Source organism: Geotrypetes seraphini, chromosome 18 (assembly GCF_902459505.1).
Source record: "Geotrypetes seraphini chromosome 18, aGeoSer1.1, whole genome shotgun sequence".
Taxonomy (NCBI): Eukaryota; Metazoa; Chordata; class Amphibia; order Gymnophiona; family Dermophiidae; genus Geotrypetes; species Geotrypetes seraphini.
Window position 1 is genome coordinate 21690651 of NC_047101.1, and position 20240 is coordinate 21710890.

The 20240-nt window shown below is 42.0% G+C and overlaps 1 protein-coding gene across 2 annotated transcripts in view; it reads right to left on the reverse strand.

The window, feature by feature from the left end:
- Positions 1–16787: 16787 nt before the first annotated feature.
- LOC117351497 (proton-coupled amino acid transporter 1-like) overlaps positions 16788–20240 on the reverse strand; it is a 69887-nt gene continuing 66434 nt past the window's right edge. For both annotated transcript variants that reach the window (XM_033926828.1, XM_033926829.1), the window contains one exon: positions 16788–17550. In XM_033926828.1, the coding sequence (XP_033782719.1) occupies positions 17321–17550 (230 nt within the window). In that variant the 3' untranslated portion in view covers positions 16788–17320. The remainder of the gene's footprint in view (positions 17551–20240) is intronic.

The window sequence follows — 20240 nt, forward strand, 5'->3', positions numbered from 1 at the left end:
TGTATCCAACAGGGGTCAACGCAGGTTCCAAGTACCTGGCAGATACCCAAATAGTAGCAACATTCCAGAGCTCAAATTGTGAGCTCATAATGACTCATTCCACCCGTGCCTAAGAGCCAACCTCATCAGTGATGTCACAATGCCTTGATTGTCCTATACTTGGCTCACATAAGAACACAAGAATTACTGAAGGTCCATCAAGGTCAGTATCCTGTATCCAACAGCGGCCAATCCAGGTCCCAAGTACCTAGCAAAATCCCAAAAGTAAAACAGATTTTATGCTGTTTATCCTAGGAATAAGCAGTTCCCAAGCCATCTCAATAATGGCCTATAGACTTCTCTTTTAGGAAGCACTCTCGTGGTTTATCCAAGACAATCAAATTCATCACTTGTAATATTTATTTTTCATAAAATACTATCTATATAGAATGACAAGGCAAAAATGTGTAGCTTCTACCCTATCTCGTTGAGCCCCACCAAGGCCTAGCTTATGATCAAGAGACCCAACAGCCACATGAAGTAGACTGTGATACAGGGTTCAGTGTACTTTGGTCATGTTTTGGTCATGACACGCTTGATTTATTTCTTTTGTACAGAATTTTTTTTTTTTTTAATGATGCATTGCAATTATCCCATAATTTTGTCATATTTGTAGAAAATACAAAACTACTTTGTAGAACTAAAGATAAACATTGAATCCAAAGATTCAATGGTCTCTTTCACCGTATAGTTAGTATTAAATTTCAAATATGCATATTTCAGTTTGTTAAATATTTTACATTATACACCCCTCTAAGCATAATCTGCATAATTATACACCCCGCCATAATTTCCAGAATCTACTTGTTCATAGCTGCTTGTAAGAAGCAAAAACCGGACCGAAATGAAGAAAAAGAGAGGAAAGAACAACCTTAAGGAGGAAAAACATTAACCCCCTCTTCTATGAAACCGCGAAAGCGGTTTCTAGTGCAGAGAGAGCACAGAGAGCCACGCTGAATGGCCCGCGCTGCTCCCGACGCTCATTGAATTCCTATGAGCATCGGGAGCAGCGCGGGCCATTAAGCGTGGCTCCCCGTGCTAGAAACTGCAAGCGCAGTTTCGTCGAAGAGGCCCTAAAAATGTCACACAGTAAATAGGATACCCAAGACTTTGACTAAAGCAAGCAGAAATACCACTGCGATGATTCAAAGTCAAAATAGAATATTAACATTACACAAACTCCCCCCTTTTACAAAAGCGTAGCACAGTTTTGAGTGCCTGCCGACGCTCATAGAATTAAGAACATAAGAAGTTGCCTCCGCTGGGTCAGACCAGAGGTCCATCTCGCCCAGCGGTCCGCTCCCGCGGCGGCCCACCAGGCCTGAGCAGTGGTCCCTGACTATTTCTTTAACCTACCTCTACTTCTATCTGTACCCCTCAATCCCTTTGTCCTCTAGGAACCTATCCAAACCTTCTTTGAAGCCCTGTAACGTGCTCCTGCCTATCACAGCCTCCGGAAGCGCATTCCAAGTATCCACCACCCTCTGGGTGAAAAAGAACTTCCTAGCGTTTGTCCTAAACCTGTCCCCTTTCAATTTCTCCGAGTGCCCCCTTGTACTTGTGGCTCCCCATAATTTGAAAAATCTGTCCCTGTCTACTTTTTCTATGCCCTTCAGGATCTTGAAGGTTTCTATCATGTCTTCTCTAAGTCTCCGCTTCTCCAGGGAGCATAAGAGCTGTTATCGCCATGGCTGGCACTCAAAACCGTGCTACATTTTTGTAAAAGGAGGAGGAAATGTGTCGCTACACATTATTCCAAAATTCCACTTTGTAAAATAATTTCAACACACAAACAATGCAAACATGCAATTCCATCAGCTATGAAAAATCATAGAAAAAAACCCAACTATAACCAACCAAAAATGCCTGTTGACATGAGCCTGGGTTTTGCTAGCGGGTTGTTTTCATTGGCATAAGCCTAAAGGCAGAGCAGGAAAAAGACTCTTCACTCTTTATCTCACAGTTTCAGCACTTGTATATGAACGCAGATTGTTGTGAATGAAGTATTGTTTCCATGTGAAAGTTCAGCTATTTTTTTAATTTTTGTTAAGCAATAAAATCTAATTTTTATTTATGTTCATTGTCATTTTTGTTTTAAATGTCAGTCCATAACTTCAGATCCATTCTGCTAACACTTGTGTTTTTTTTAAATTCAATGGTTGTAATGGAGCCAACGCTGGTTGTGATGTCTTTTCTTGGACAAACAGGTAGGGAAATGCAAGGTCATGCACGTGGGGAAAAAGAACCCGATGTTCACTTACAAAATGGGGGGAACACCACTAGGGGTCAGTAACCTGGAGAGAGACCTGGGAGTGATGGTAGACGCAACACTGAAGGCATCGGCGCAGTGCGCCACGGCCTCAAGGAAAGCTAACAGAATGTTGGGTATCATTAAGAAGGGTATCACGACCAGGACGAAGGAAGTCATCATGCCGCTGTATCGTGCAATGGTGCGGCCGCATCTGGAGTACTGTGTCCAGTACTGGTCGCCTCACCTCAAGAAGGACATGGCGATACTTGAGGGAGTACAGAGAAGAGCGACTAAACTGATAAAGGGAATGGAAAATCTCCCATATACCAACAGATTAAAGCAGCTAGGACTTTTCTCCCTGGAAAAGCGGAGACTTAGAGGAGACATGATAGAAACCTTCAAGATCCTGAAAGGCATAGAGAAAGTAGACAGGGACAGATTTTTCAAATTAAGGGGCACCACAAGTACAAGGGGGCACTCGGAGAAATTGAAAGGGGACAGGTTTAGGACAAACGCTAGGAAGTTCTTCTTCACTCGGAGGGTGGTGGATACATGGAACGATCTTCCAGAGGCTGTTGTAGACAAGAAAACATTAAATGGTTTCAAAGAAGGTTTGGATAGATTCCTAGAAGAAAAAGGGATTGAAGGGTATAGATAGATATATACCACTGCTCAGGCAATGGGCTTGATGGGCCACCGCGGGAGCGGACCGCTGAGCAGGATGGACCTCTGGTCTGCCTCAGCGGAGGCAACTTCTTATGTTCTTATACAGAAATAATGTAGAAAATGAACTTTCAAGATCACATACGTAATTCCTTTATTCAGATGAAGGGATCACAACATGCAAACATAAGAACTGCCATGCTTGGACAGACCAAAGGTCCATCAAGTATCCTGTTTCCAACAGTAGCCAACCCAGGTCCCAAGTCCCTAGCTAGATCCCAAGAAATAAAACAAATTTGATGCTGCTTATCCTAGGAATAAGCAGCGGATTTCCCCCAAGTCACCTCAATAATGGCCCCTTTTAGGAATTTATCCAAACATTTTTTAAACACTGCTGAGCTGATTTCACCATATTCTCCAGCAATGAATTCCAGAGTCTAATTACACATTGTGCGAAGAAATATTTTCTCTGGTTTGTTTTAAATCTACTACTTAGTAGCTTCATCGCTAGTCCTAATATTTTTAGAAAAACCTCTGTAATATCACCCCAAGCCATCTCTTCTTCAAGCAGAAGATCCCTAGTCTCATAGGGAAGTCATTCCATCCCTTTTATCATTTCCATCACCCTTCTCTGTACCTTTTCTAATTCTGCTATATAATTTTTGAGAACTTAGGGCGGAATTCATCAAGGGACACTAACCGATTTAGAATTCACTAACGATTAGCATATGCTAAGATGCCCATTCCATTTCTATGGGTGTCTTAGCATGTGCTAATTGTTGTGTGCATTAAGGGACGGATTCTGCAACCGGCGCAGGTATCAGTCGGCACCTCCACAAGTAGCACCCGTTCCAGCTGCAGAATTGCGGCCAGGTCAAACATAGGCAATGGAAATGTAGGCCAGGGTTTTGAATGCCTACATTTCTGGCACTTATGTTTGACGTGAATTACAGAATGACAATGGGACAAATTTGTCCCAGTCCATGCAGGAATTCAATTTCCCGGTGAGTTTTGTCACTTTCCTTGTCCCTGCCCATTCCTGTAAGCTCTACCTTACCATACAAGCCTTGAGCATTTATGATTTTCAAGTGTTCGAGGCTTGTGAAGATGAGGATGGAGCTTAGCCATTGGTGGAATGAGGCATTATGACATCACAATCTGAGCTCTAGAATGTTGCTACTTAGGATTTTCAAGTGTTTGAGGCTTGTGCAGATGAAGACGGAGCTCAGGCATTGGTGGAATGAGGCATTATGACATAACAGTCTGAGCTCTAGAATGTTGCTACTTATGATTTTCAAGTGTTTGAAGCTTGTGCAGATGAGGATGGAGCATGCAGGAATGGGGCAGGGACAGGAAAAAAACTCACCGAGATGGAACGGGAAAATGAGTTCCTGTGGGGACGGGGAAAAATTTGTCCCCATCATTCTCTAATGTGAATAGCATCAACAGAGGCGCCTATTGGCGCCTAAGGTCATTTCCGGCATTATTCACACCTCCGTTGACCTTAGGCACCAGTAGGCGCCTCTGTAGATGAGATTCCAGCACTGGAAATGTAGGAACTGGTGGGCACCTATCTTTTTTTTTATTAATGCAATTTTAATTGCTTTTAAATGACGCAGTCAATTACCACATTGTTTAAAGGCAATTAAACCAATTATGTTAGGCAGCGGTATGGTGCCTGGTACCACTTCCAGAATCAGGGCCTAAATCGTTAGCACCCTTTGATGAATTCCCCCCTTAGTCTGAGAGTTAAGCAAATAATGTTGAACATTCTGATGTTGGAATTGGTGATTATGAGATACATAGGGCTGGATTGATGCGCGATCGGTAGCCTTTTTTTTTTTTTAGGCGGCCGCAAATACCAACACCATTGGTAGAATCTGGGCCATAGTGCCTATCTGCGTGTGTTTGTTTTTGTACACTTGTGTAAATGCCTAGAACACGTCCTTGCCACCTAAAACTAGGAGGGTCCTTATCAAATCAATCCCTATGTGGGTTGACAGAAAATCAAACTATTGTTTGTACAGTGTAACTCTTCTAAGTAAATTGCTAGTTATTTTTGCAAAACCTCCTCTCTTCTACCACTGTTTAGTGGAAATAAACATATTACAAACTAGTGTTTAAGCCTGTTACATTAACGGGTGCTAGAATATATGCCTGTCTGTCTTTCTTTCTTTATGTCTTTCTCACTGCTCCTCTCTTTTTCTTCCTTTCTTTCTGTCTCTCTCCCTCCTGCTATGTTTCTCTCTCTCTCCCTGGCACCCTTTGTCTGTCTGTCTCTCTGGTCCCCTGTCTGTCTCTCTCCCTGGCCTCCTTTGTCTGTCTGTATTTCTTTCTGTCTCTCCCCCACCACCCCATCCCCACTTTCCTTTGCAGAAGCAGCAGCGGTATTTCCCTTCCCCTCCAGATCCCTGTGAAGTAGTAGCAGCATTTTCCCCCACCCCCCATTCCCTTCTCTTCCCCTCCCCCACTTTCCTTTGCAGAAGCAGCAGCGGTATTTCTCTTCCCCTCCAGGTCCCTGCTGAAGCAGTAGCAGCATTTTCCCCCACCCCCCATTCCCTTCTCTTACCGTGAGCTGTCCTGCTCCGTTCGACCCCTCCCCCTTCCCTTCCCACGGGCTAGCCTGCTGCTTTTTTCAAGTTTCAAAGTACCGGCGGCTCTTCTCACGATCCCCGTGGTGGCTGATCCTCCTGTAAAGAGCAGCCTGCGATGGTGTCCGGCTTTAGCGAACCTCGCAGGCCGCTCTCCAACTCGGTAGCACGTTCCCTCTGACGCGATCCCATGCATCAGAGGGAATGTGCTAACGAGGTTGGAGAGCGGCCTGCGACATTCGCTAAAGCCGGCCACCATCGCAGGCTGCTCTTTAGAGGAGGATCAGTAGCGGCGGCGGCGAGTTAGGGCAGGAGGTGTGTTCTCTGCTGAGGACACGGGCAGGGAGAGCTTGCCTGGCTTCCATGGTGAGTGAGGGTGGGAGGAGGGGAGTGGCCAGAATGTTCCCTGCCGCCGGATTGGGGGCTACGGATCAGAAATCATTGCGGCAGGGATCACGAAATTTCAAGAGCGCATGCACGCTCTAGGGTTTTATTATATAGGACTGTATTTTTAACAAAAATACATATTGTAATGGAAATAACAATTTGGGCACATGTATAGTAAACAAAAGTCCAACATCCTTTACAAGTAATCCCTCTGTAATATTTCATTTATTTCACCGTTTTACCTGTCCTTCCAACAAGATGAGGACAAGTTCCATGAAAACTTACATAAAATGTTAATACAAACAATTACAGACAACCATTTACAGCACAAAACATTGAAATAACTATCGGGAACATCTCAAGACATATAACCCTGTCTATTTACACAGATTCAGCACAATACATGTATTCGCCCACGCCCCGCATAGAATATCTGATTCTCAATCTTAAATTTTGGCAGCTTCCAAAGAGTAAAGCAGGGAATGGTACTACAGTATTACACATTTACATCTGGGTAAGGTAGGGCAGAGGCCAATTCATTTTGTTGCTTTGGGCTGTTACTTGTTCCACGTTTGCTTTTTTTTGGTTCTGTCAAACAGTTTGTTTTACCTTTTTTTTTTTTTGGGGGGGGGGTTGTGTTGGACTTGTAAAATGAACCCATTCCTGTTCTAAGCTGAGAGAAATGTTTGAAGACTGTCAATTTGTAATGCGAGATACTACGCTTGAGCTGGAAGGATTATTGTTCTAGGACAGTGAGGTTCCTTAAACTCTAGCAGAAATCCAGGATCCATCCCTGGATTTATGTTGATCAGATGCAGGAGACAGTGTACAGCCTCCTGGGAAAGAAACTCTTGTTAGGGCTACCCATGAATTGGCCATAACTAATTGCAGATTTCTACCAGGCTCTATGGACAGACCAGTGTGACAAAGGCAACATTTTAATAGCAAAATAATTAGTAAAATTAAGTATAGTAATCATAAAAAGAAAGCTACACAAAGAACCTTAAATGAAGTAAAAACTAGATTAGCTATTTATTAACCTGTAATAAAATAACTTGAGTTCCATCTACTTAAATAAAGCAATGAACATCAACATAGCAATACTTTCATTACACAAAATTTTAAAAAATATCATCATTAAATACAGACATACACACAGAACAATATACATTTATATCATATATACACAGTCAATGCCCATAAGAATCAAGATCAATGTTAGACACAGGGGAGTGAGGGAACAGCTACTGCAAACATCTTGAAGCTCTGCCTCGGTGGCATTAAACTCTGATTTTGTGAAAAGGGTCCCCAGCAATTGCTCTTCCCCCCACCCAAACCAGCCCTGCAACTAAAGAAAATCATTGAGCAAAAATATTCCACAAAACACCGATAGGAAGGTCTGACGCACTGTGCTTTTCTGATGTGTTGGGTTTTTTTTAACGTTACAAGCAAGGTCAACCGACACGTCATGGGCGAGACCTTTTTATTGGATTAACATTAAAAAGGCACCACCTACAACTTTATGGTTGGCCTAGTCTTCAAACTAACAGGAACACATTATTGTTGTGTTCCTTAGGAGCTGAATCAGCTGTACTTACGGGTATCTCGTTTGATTTCAGAGAATGACACGGTGACAAAATTCATCACCGTTCCCGTCCCCACGGATAACCGCGGGAAATAATCCCATGTCATTTTCTAGTGTCTATTTCAACCTTGGTCCTTCTATACCAGCATTCTTCAAAGCAAAGCTTGCGGGTCAGTGGTTGTGGCCATTCATACTCTGATTCTTATGTGAGCCAAGGATAATGAAGCCATTGTGACATCACTGATGTCATTGGCTCTTAGGCACTGGTGGAATGAGGCATTATGACATCACAATATCTGCTCTGGATACCAGAGACTGTCATTCTGTAGTGTCTGTTTCAACCTCGGTCCTTCTACGCCAGCATTCTTCAAAGCAAAGCTTGCGGGTCAGTGGTTGTGCCCAATTATACTCTGATTCTTTCCTCTCTCCTTAAAGAATGGCATGAAGATGGTTTCCCGCGGTTATCCGCGGGGACGGGAACGGTGATGAATTTTGTCACCGTGTCATTCTCTATTTGATTTTACAGTATCTGCAGGATCTAGTGGATCTTTTACTAAGCTGCACTGAAAGGTAGCCTGCATTATGGCTAGCGCAGGCGGTTCCCACGTGCTGAGGCCACTTTTAGCATGGCTGTAAAAAGGCCAGGTTTTCCTTTTCCCCTAATAAGGGCACACTTGCTATCTGTCCCCAAACACACACAGATGCCAAAACTAGTGCAGGATGCCTGAACATGGCCCGCGGTGGTGGTTTTTAAGCTGCAATAAACATGCATTAGTGCTTGCCGCAGTTTAGTAAAAGGGCTCCTTACTACTACCACTACTAATTATTTATATAGTGCTACTAGATGCGCTCAGCGCTGTACATAAAGCGCTCTCAAGAGAGGTGGAGGAGAGGAAAACGGTGACGGAGTTCAAAGAAGCGTGGGATGAACACAGAGGATCAAGAATCAGAAAATAATAGTAAATATTGAACTAAGGCCAGTACTGGGTAGACTTGCACGGTCTGTGTCTGTGTATGGCCGTTTGGTGGAGGATGGGCTGGGAAGGGCTTCAATGGCTGGGAGGGTGTAGATGGGCTGGAGTGTGATTTGACGGAGACTTAGGCAGTTGAAACCCAAGCACAGTACCGGATAGAGCTTTGGATTCTTGCCCAGAAATAGCTAAGAAGAAAAAATTAAAAAATTTAAATTGAATCAGGTTGGGCAGACTGGATGGACCATTCGGGTCTTTATCTGCCGTCATCTACTATGTTACTATGTAATATGAGACAGTCCCTGCTCGAAAGAGCTTACAATCTAGTTGTGACAGACAAAAAGGACGAACATACGCTGCTCAGGGAGGGAACTGCAAGTTAATATATTGTCATGAGAAATCCAGGATAACAAAATGCTGGTGGACAGACTGAAAATAAAACCAAAATATTATAAACTAAGGGCTCCAACAACAAGCGTAACAAGATCAGCATTTTCTAGAATGTTCTTTTTCCTTAGCTACAAGCATAATCTAATTCCACTGTGAAAAAAGGATGATGAGAATATGAAAAGAGGTGAAGAGAATGTCAGCTGGAATCTATACCTTGAGCTAATAAACTGAAAAGGACTCAAAATTCATTTTTAAGTAAATGTTCTAATTAACTAAGACCAGAAAGATGGGAACCTATGCAAACATATGGGGAAAAAAAAGTTGAATATACAAATTTTGATCATATCCTCTAATGCTTTGAAAGCTCGTTCAATTCTAGATTGTTATAGATTCTAGAATATAGCTGAGGATATGGCTGCCCTCCTGCTTTTTAAGAGCTAGCAAGGGGAACGACTTGAAAAATCAGAATACACATCTCCAATTCATTTCATCAATCATAGAGGGAGGGAGCTTTTACAAGACCATGTCTTCTGGTAATGCTTCCAGTGAAAGTTTTACTTTACTGAAATTCTTAATGTTCCTATATTTTTCAAATTACATCATTATCATTCTTTCTCTGCAGAACTATTTTACGGTTCTCAAGAAATGTAAGAACAGGTGGATTAAGGACTTTGGTTCAGATTACGTGTATGTCTCTCCCTTCTACTATCAGTTACTGCCCTGTGTCCTGTATGTTATTTAATACTGGGTCACTGTTAATAAATTAGATCTGATTAGAGATCTGGCGGATGATTCAAAACTGGGGTTGGCATTTCTAGATATAATTAATAGCTATGTGCTGTAAGAGTTAGAATGTTTATCCTTGGTATTAGTTTTTCTACCTCTCAATAGCAGGTAAATTTTTTTTACTAGTATGTCAGTCTAAGATTTCTTTGGACTTCTTTCAACAGGTGATAATACAGCATTCTTTAAATTATCAAATATAGTACTTTATGTGAGCATTTTCTCAGTTCTTGTATAAAACAAGCTTAAGGCCTCCTTTTATGAAACTGTGATAGCAGTTTCTAGCGCGGGGAACCACGCTGAATGGGCCACGCAGCTCATGACGCTCACTGAGTTCCTATGAGCAACGGGAACAGCGCAGGCCATTCAGCACGGCTCCCTGCGCTAAAAACTGCTATCGCAGTTTCATAAGAGAGGGGGTAAGCGTTTATTCTAAAATGTGTAAGCAAAGTATGCTCTTGGACTCAAATCCCCAGTAGGCTTTGCTTCTCCCAGAAAGCAAGGCTGCAACCAGAGAGGTTATGCCCACCCTTCTTTAGCTTCTGAGATAGAACAGCATCCATTTTGTAAGACCACATGGCTGCATGAAAACTTGGGTCTAGCATTGTCCTTTCACCAGTTTTCTGCCTTTATTTCTGTTAGCCTAATACAGCTTAGATTCTTATCTAAGTCTGGAGCACAGTGTTATTCCCCACAAAGTGTGTGGACACACTCCCAGCTTCCTTATACACTCCCAGCTTCCTTATACGCAAATGCAAGAAGCCTCATGGCCAAGATGGGTGAACTAGAGGTCGTGGCCAAGGGGGAGGACCTGGATATAATTGGAATTACAGAAACATGGTGGACAGAGGAGAATCAATGGGATGTGGTGCTGCCGGGGTACAAGCTCTACAGGAGGGACAGGATCCACAAGAAGGGGGGAGGCATAGCACTATATATAAAGGACTCTATCTACTCGGTCGGGATGGATATGGCAAAGAAGGCAGAGGGGCTGGAATCGCTATGGGTCAAATTGCCGGGAAACAAGGGTGCAGGCATAAAACTGGGGCTGTACTATCGCCCACCTGGTACGCCGGAAGGAGTCGGACACGACTTGGAAACTGAACTGAGACAAGAATGCAGGACTGGAAGTGTAACAGTGATGGGGGATTTCAACTACCCGGGGATTGACTTGAGTACGGATCACTCCAACTGCACTAGGGAAACAGGATTTGTAGAAGCTGTGAGGGACTGCTTCATGGAGCAACTAGTTAGGGAACCAACGCGAGGGAGTGCTACTCTTGACCTCATCCTAAACGGATTAGGGGGGCCTGCAAGAGGGGTAGAAGTGGGAGGACCACTAGGCAACAGTGACCACAACGCGATCAGATTCACATTAGAAAGGGGGACACCCACAGTAAGGAGGACCGCAACAACTGCGCTCAACTTCAGGAAAGGGAACTATGTTGCTATGAGGGAAATAGTGGGGAGGAAGCTCAGAAACATCCTTAGGATGGAGACTGTAGGAAGCGCCTGGACCCTATTCAGGGACACCCTGCAGGAAGCACAAAGAATGTACGTCCCCAGTTTCAGGAAAGGCGGCAAGAATAAGCGGTCAAAGGACCCGGTTTGGATCTCAACAGAAGTAAAGAGGGCAATAAATGACAAAAAAGTATCCTTCCGGAGATGGAAAAAGGACCCAACGGAGGAAAATCACCAGGCGCACAGGAAATGCCAAAAGGAATGCCACCGAGAGGTTAGAAAAGCAAAAGGGAAATACGAAGAGGGGCTGGCCAGGGAGGCGAAAAACTTCAAGGCATTCTTCAGTTACGTAAAGGGGAAGCGACCAGCGAGAGAGGAGATGGGGCCATTGGACGATGGGGATAGGAAGGGAGTGATTAAGGAGGATAAAGAGGTAGATGAGAGGTTGAACACGTTCTTCTTGTCGGTTTTCACGAGAGAAGACACATCTAATATACCGGACTCAGAGGAGCTCATGAGTGGGGAACAGGCTGAAAAATTGGAACACATAGAGGTAAGTAAGGAGGATGTCCTCAAACAGATAGACAGGTTAAAATGCGGCAAATCGCCGGGCCCAGACGGGATCCACCCAAAGGTTCTGAAGGAACTAAGACAAGAAATAGCGGGCACAATCCAGCATGTTTGCAACCTATCCTTGAAAACTGGAGAGGTACCAGAGGACTGGAAATTGGCGAATGTCACACCTATCTTCAAGAAGGGATCGAGGGGTGACCCCGGGAACTATAGGCCGGTGAGCCTGACTTCAATTATAGGGAAGATGGTGGAAGCTATGATCAAGGACGGTATTTGCGAGCACATCGAGAGAAATGGCCTACTGAGAACAAGCCAGCACGGATTCTGTAAGGGAAGGTCGTGCTTAACGAACCTTCTGTACTTCTTTGAGGGAATAAGCGGTCGGGTGGACAATGGGGAACCCATTGACATCATTTACCTCGATTTTCAAAAGGCTTTCGACAAGGTGCCACATGAAAGGCTGCTTAGGAAGCTGTGGAACCACGGGGTGGGAGGGGATGTGCACAGATGGATCGAGCACTGGTTGTCGGGTAGACTGCAGAGGGTCGGAGTAAAGGGACAATATTCTGACTGGCAGGGAGTCACAAGCGGTGTGCCACAGGGATCGGTGCTGGGGCCGTTACTCTTCAACATATTTATCAATGACCTGGAAAAGGAGGCAAAGTGTGAGGTTATAAAATTTGCAGACGATACCAAACTGTGCGGCAGAGTTAGGTCCAGGGAGGAGTGTGAGGACCTGCAAAGGGACCTGGACAAGCTGGAAGACTGGGCAAACAAATGGCAAATGCGCTTTAACGTGGAAAAATGCAAGGTCATGCATATAAGGAAAAAGAACCCGTTGTTCAACTACAAATTGGGGGAGGCATTGTTGGGAGACAGCAGTCTTGAGAGAGACTTGGGTGTGCTGGTGGATGCATCACTGAAACCATCTGCACAGTGCGCAGCAGCCTCAAAAAAAGCCAACAGGATGCTGGGCATCATAAAGAGGGACATAACAACCAGGACGCGGGAAGTCATCATGCCATTGTATTGAGCGAATACATCTGGAATACTGCGTTCAATATTGGTCGCCGTACATCAAGAAGGACATGGCAGTACTTGAGAGAGTCCAAAGGAGAGCAACGAAACTGGTAAGAGGGCTGGAACACTGCCCATACGCCGAGAGGTTGGATAGGCTGGGGCTCTTCTCTCTGGAAAAAAGGAGGCTCAGGGGAGATATGATAGAGACCTTCAAGATCATGAGGGGCATAGAGAGGGTGGATAGGGACAGATTCTTCAGGCTGAAGGGGACAACAGGTACGAGGGGGCATTCGGAGAAACTGAAGGGAGTTAGGTTCAAAACAAATGCAAGGAAGTTTTTTTTCACACAAAGGGTCGTGGACACTTGGAATGCGCTACCGGAGGAAGTGATCAGGCAGAGTACGGTACAAGGATTCAAACAGGGATTGGACGGATTCCTGAGGGATAAAGGGATCGTGGGATACTGAGAGAGGTGCTGGGATGTAACACAGGTATAGAAAGCTAACCAGGTAATAAGTATAGAAACCCAACCAGGTCGTGCATGTGCAAGACCGGAGGGTTAGGACTTCGATGGGAAGATAGGACTCAATGGGAAACCAAGGTGGCAAGGGGGCCCCTTCTGGTGATTCAGACAGGTCGTGACCTGTTTGGGCCGCCGCGGGAGCGGACTGCTGGGCAGGATGGACCTATGGTCTGACCCGGCGGAGGCACTGCTTATGTTCTTATGTTCTTAATAGGATGAGCTGGTAGAGTAAGAAAATTCTGTAACTGTTGGACTGCCTTGAAATCTTCCAATTGTAAGTGTTTATTCTTTATTTCAAGTTAGTAAAGAAAGTTTTTCAAAAACTACAGAGTCTGGCTGATAACACTAAGGTTACATAAGTAAGGGTTAACTGAAGGAGATCCTCAGAGAAGTGCCAATCTATGCCAGTGAATTCAATAGAGCTTGGCCCATAGAGAGTGTCTGCTTTTCAGTACAAAACTTGAGGAGGTTTTAGTGAATGAAAGTGTATGTGTGAAGACTGTTCAGTAAAACTGTTAACAGCACAGTTAAAAACTGTGGTTCCAGCACAATTATTAATTAGTATTAACTTCTTCATGACAAGGCACTATATGTGACTGAATATAGGGTTTTGAGGCATATTTAAAGATAGGGCTTCTAATCCTAGATGCTTTCGAATCATAAATGTACATGTTTATATTTACAACTAATTAGGGATTCTTTTAGTGCACAAAAGATCAGCAATTATCAGTATTTTCATGCCATGGATACTATTGCTGGATATCTTTTCTAGTGGAATCTAATATGTATGTCTGTGTCAGGAGTTTTCACCAAAGAAAAAGTGCAAATACTGAGTTATGAAGCGCCTACGTTTTCAACTGTTGACCTTGGAATTTGAACTTGCAGCCTCCTGTAAACTTTAGGCGTCATGTATGCAGGTAAATTAGGGAAATCCCTTTTCTTCAAATTCACTGAGCTTTGGAATAACCTCCCTGCCCCGCTGCGGAACCTAGGCTCATTCCAATTATTCCAAAAGCATCTGAAAACCTGGCTTTTCTCCAAAACTATTTAAAATGTAAAACTAGTTATCCTCTTCATAACCTCTAATTTCTTATTATGTCCTTCCCTCATTTATTGAATTACCTGTAAACCGTGTCGAGCTCTATCTTTATGGAGATGATGCAGTATACAAACTTAAGGTTTAGTTTAGTTTAGACTCTGGTGAGTTAAATGAACTCTTGCTGAACTAGTAAGAAAATCCCACCTACTGCAGCATGATTGTTCAAATCTATTCTTTTATGATTCTATCCCACAAATAATGCAATATTTTTTATCCCACTGGTGACTAGGATATGGGCCAAAGCATCTATATTTCCTTTAAAAGTGCAAAGTAACTTGTAAAAAAATTTAGATTTAATTTTTTAAACTTTTTTTCTAGAACAAGCAAGACTGCTTTAAAGGATATGCAATAATCTCAGTTTTAAAGAAGTAAAATGGTACCATGAAGAATCAATGGCTGCACCTTGAATACTGTGTGCAATTGTGGTTGCTGTATCTCAAAAAAGATATTGCAGAATTAGAAAAGGTACTGAGAAGGGCAACGGAAATGATAAAAGGAAAAGCTAAAGCGGCTAGGGCTTTTTGAAGAAGAGATGGCTCAGGGGGGGATATGATAGAGGTCTATAAAATAATGAGTAGAGTGGAAATGGGAGATGCGAATCGCTTGTTCACTGTTTCCAAAAAATACTAGGACTAGGGGACATGCGATGAATCTACTAAGTAGTAGATTTAAAACAAACCGGAGAAAATATTTCTTCACACAACAAATAATTAAACTCTGGAATTTGTTGCCGGAGAATGTGGTGAAATCAGTTAGCTTAGCGGGGTTTAAAAAAGGCTTAGATAATTTCCTAAAAGAGAAGTCCATAGACCATTATTGAGATGGCTTGGGGAAATCCATTGCTTCTTTCTAGGATAAGCAGCATAAAGTCTGTTTTACTACTTGGTATCTAGCTAGGGACTTGGGTTGGCCACTGTTGGAACAGGATGCTGAGCTCGATGGACCTTCACTCTGTCCCACTATGGCAACTCTTATATTCTTAACATGTAATCACTTTGATATTATCTCCATGAGATTTGTTTCTCAAGTCTCCCAAAACTAGTTTAGGAAAATATTCATGACAGTTCTTGAATGGTTTAGATTTGGCTCCATAAGCTGCTTTATAGTAAAAAGGAGGCTCCCTTTTGTGAAGAGTGATGATAGCACCATTATGATTAACATCTATTCTAAATTTACGTCCAACGGGTACAGATTACTCATTTGCTGCTTCTTCAAACACTTTACCATGAATTAAGCGACACATACAAAATGACTACAGAAATAATTTTTGAAGCTATATCAATACTATTCTAGGCACCTAAACTTAAGATATTTCAGGAAACAAAGTTTGCTGCCATTATTATAAATCTAATCCTGAAAAGCTGAACCAGGAATCTCAGACACCTTGAATCACAAGGCTTATAACCACTAATGCAACTCAGACCTCTGAGACTTACATCAAGACCTTGCTCTAAATGGATCCTGAGTATTTTAATTCATAACCCAATAATTAAAAATGCTATAGGAAAACTATACAGTTTCAAAAAATTGCATCATAACTAATAAATACTATTTAGTTATGCAGATGATTTTACGATCATCATCCCATTCGTTAAGTCTATCTCTGAAACTATTCCTAAAGCTTCAGAAGCCATAAACGTGATGGAGCACTGGATGACAACCTTTAGGCTCAAACTTAATCCAGAAAAGACAACTTTCTTCATTGCTTCGCCACATCCGCTTGACACCAAATCACCACTATGTATCAATAATCTTAATTACCCTATCCAACCTACCCTAAAGAAACTAGGTGTAACTTTGGATCAGTGCCTAACCATGAGAGACCAGGTGGACTCCTTGATCAGAAAGGGATTTTTCACTCTCTGGAAACTCAGATCCATTAAAGCTTATTTCGATACAGCGGCATTCAGAACCCTAGTCCAATCCCTCGTACTGAGTCTACTTGACTACTGTAACATCGCCTATTTAGCAATTTCCCAAAAGAACATGCAGCGTTTACAATGGATGCAAAATGCAGCGGTCATACTGATCTTTGGGCTGAGGAAGTTTGACCATGTGACACCCTACTACCGGCAGCTGCATTGGCTGCCAATGGAGGCGCGCGGAAAGTTTCAATTTGCCTGCTTCTGCTTCAAAGCACTACACGGACTTGCCCCTAAATATATATCTGACCTTTTCGTCTTCTCAGCCAACAGACACAAGAGAAGCTCACATTCCAACTTCGTTTCCCCCCCAGTGAGAGGTTGTAAACTGAAAAAGCACCATGAACGTCTTCTCTCGCACCAAGCAGCATCATGGGGTAAAGACCTAGAACAATTGCTTTCGCCCACTACTTATGAGGAATTTAGGAAACGTCTGAAAACACACCTGTTCCTAAAGTATCTAGACAACTGATCCTCTCTTCTCTCTCCCCTCTATAGCGATTAACTTGTTCTATTGATCACTCTCTCCTGTCCTATTAACCCTTTTTCTTCCTCCCCTCTTAATTTGTACCTTTGCTTAATCTTTGTAAACCGCATAGAACTTCACGGTATTGCGGTATATAAGCTGTTATTATTATTATTATTACTCCTTGAAGGCTGTCAGAACTTTACCAGACCACCTCAAAAACATAATTAAATATGCTCTATTCTAGATCATAAAAGGATCTTCTCTATACGGTTCTCTCAGGATAGTTAGATAAATCAATTCTTAGAATATACTACATTTATTCTTATAATTTTAAAGTATTACTTCTCTCTTATTTACAAATATCTCATTCATTCATACCTAATTACTCATTTACATAATTTCCTATCATCTGAATTTTGGGGTTAATCTTTCTTTTCTTTAAAACAAAAATCCTAGCGAAAAAATTGCCACTGAAAAGATGATAGTTGGGTTCTATTGAGACTTTGTTGTGTGACTGGTCCTTGAAGGTCTTGAGTTCAGACTCACTGTACTGATGGTAAAAAGGCACTAGTGATGTTGAAGCTTGTGTTGGCTTAACTTGAGGCTAGCTCCCACAGGGACACAGAAGTTCCTGCCGCGAATCCCAAAAATCCAACCAAACCGATCAGGATGTTCTTGAAGATGGCCCAACGGCTAATGCCTTCTGAGTAGTACGTGGCAATCTCCAGAAGGGGTGGAATGATGAGTGCCAAGACGCTGCTACTTACAGAGCCCACCAATGAGATCACAATGTCTAACCGAGGTATAAGAACAGCTAGAACACCTGAGGGAAATAAAAAACACTCTGGTCAGCTAATTATGGAAAGCTATTTGCAAGATTTATTAAATAACAGACAAAACATGAGTACTAATCTTCATTAGAAAGACTTTTCCGTAAAAAAAATGTCATTTTCCCACTTTTGTAACCCAAAAAGAACATCCAGTTCAATATATTATTCACCTGCTTACACAGATATCAATGAGATGAAGTAAATTTATCATATACAGTGGTGCCTCACACAACGAACTTAATTGGTTCCAGGAGCAAGTTTGTTATGCGAAAAGTTCGTTATGTGAAACGCGTTTTCCCATAACAATACATGTTAAAAAAAATAATTCGTTCTGTAGCATAAAATATGCTAAGATGACATAAAAAAAGATAAATTTTTGGTTATTATTTTTATTTAGATACATCTAAAAACATAATTGTTTTTTAAAACAACACACATTTTTTAAATTTAAAGACAGACTAAGTAGAGTCTAATTTTACAGTGAGAGAGGGCAGAGTCTCAGCGGCAAAAACTGGGACTTAACTGTTCATTTTTTTTTTTTTTTTCTAGCATCGGGGAAGCGGCGAGAGTAGCTCCGCCCCCCCCCAATGCATCAGCAGTAGGCGCCGGGCCCCTGCGAGCCGACGGTCCGCCACTGCACAGGGAGCCAGGCGGAGAGAGGGCAGTTAAGCGCAGTGCCTGCGCAGAAGGATGCAGCTCGGGCGACTTCGTTGTGTGAAACGAAGTTCGTTGTAGGAAGCAAGACATGAAGTTCGTTGTGCGCAGCGTTCGCTGTGCGAGGCGTTCGTTATGCGAGGCACCACTGTACTAAAAAGTTATTCTACACTTTAACTTTTTGGGCTCCTTTTAAAAAGCCACGCAAGTGGTTTAACACGTGTAATAGCGTGTGCTAAACCGCCGGCCACGCTAGCCGCTACCGCCTCCTCTTGAGCAGGCGGTAGTTTTTCGGCCAGTACGGGGGTTAGCCCGTGATGAAAAGTCACGCGCGTTAAACCCGCTAGCGCGGCTTTCTAAAAGGAGCCCTTTGTTCCATTTAATAGTATCTGAGACCACACTGGCTTTTAACTCTCTGAAAGTAAATCCAACAAGTTTATTTATTTCCTTCATGTCTATTCTCTTTAAACAGCTTCCTACAGATGAAAATTACAATAAGAGCAACCTTTTTGGTATATTTTCATATCCAATTAATTACCACTCAATAAAACTTGTGAATCTCACTCTCCACTTAAACAAAAAGCGCTGTCGCACAAATTTTTTCTTTGCACTCTCACAGGATAATTAGAGATTAACAGGGTTCTCAAGTGCTCACAGCCATGGATCAGAGATATTTTTCAAAACCAATGGCTGATACCGTGAGCTATCGTCGGTCCCGTTTATATTCTCTATATCTCTGATTCGTGCTTATTTATTTATACTATATATTTTTTTATTATTATTATTCAGTTTTGCCCTTCCCTATTTGGCTTTTTTTCTATTTTCTTTCTCCTTTTATTTAACTTCTCATTCGATTTCTTTCTTATAAATTACTTATAAAATATATAAATTAGCATAACTTAGTATTTTGCCATTCCATCTAATTCAATATAACTTAGCTTTTTTTCTGCTCTCTCTCATTCAACTTCTTATATTTCTACGGAAGATCTCCGTTTCGCCCCCAGAGTTTAACACGGGGCTTCATCAGGAACGTGCCAACAATCTCTCATTATTATCCATGGCACGAAAGTCCTAAAGGCTGAGTGCTCTGTGAGATGCACTTACTCTCAGAGAACCTAATCCTCAAAAGGCAACAAAGAACCCATAAACTAAAGACACAGCATGCACTAATATAGTTACATTAAAATTCTCTTGTAAGGCCTGGATTCATTCTGAAATAGGAATCCCAATTTTTATTTACTCAAGCAAGTTGTTTGATGTGTATCCTTTCTTTTTTTGTTTTTCCTTCTAGTCATAAAAGGTTTATAAACCCAGCTAATTTCTTGCCAAGCAGCTTTATGGAATACCGAATTTCATCTACATCCTATATGCATTTTAGAAAGTTGTTATCTTTTTTTCTAAATTTTTCTAAATATGTAAAACGTGCAAGTATTTCGTAATTCACTGATATTGTTCAGCTCTTCTCTATTTGGTAAATTTCATCGAACTGAAAGATTATGCGATTCACAAATACATTTTTATGTTATGTTATAATGGTATATCAATCGTTGTGTTCTTTTAAAGGGATCCCACATTAGTAATCTCTTATTCATGATTTCATTTATATTAGGACCTGGTATAAGCAATTATAGATTTTAAATGAGGCAGAAATACAAATTCTCTCAAAGATCGATACTGAATACTTGCAAAGAATAAAATTATTTTAATTTTAAAGTTTCTAAATGGTTACCAAAATAAAGGAGTAGAACCCAGTCCATTAAAACAAGCCATCAGGTACCTTTCAGTAGAGAAGTCAGCATCTGAAGAGATAGCTATGCCTCAATCTAGGCTTTAAATCTTTGGTCAGGAGAAGTCCTCCTTGTTAAGCTGCTCTACTACCAAAACCAAGCTTTAAATAATTTACCAACAGTGGGTAGAGCCAGCAGAATGAGATGAGAAGCAGACAGGTAACTCCAAGATGTAACCCAATGGACTGTAGAAAGTTCAATGGAGAAGCTCTGGCAGCTGACATGTACCATTGCTTGTGCTA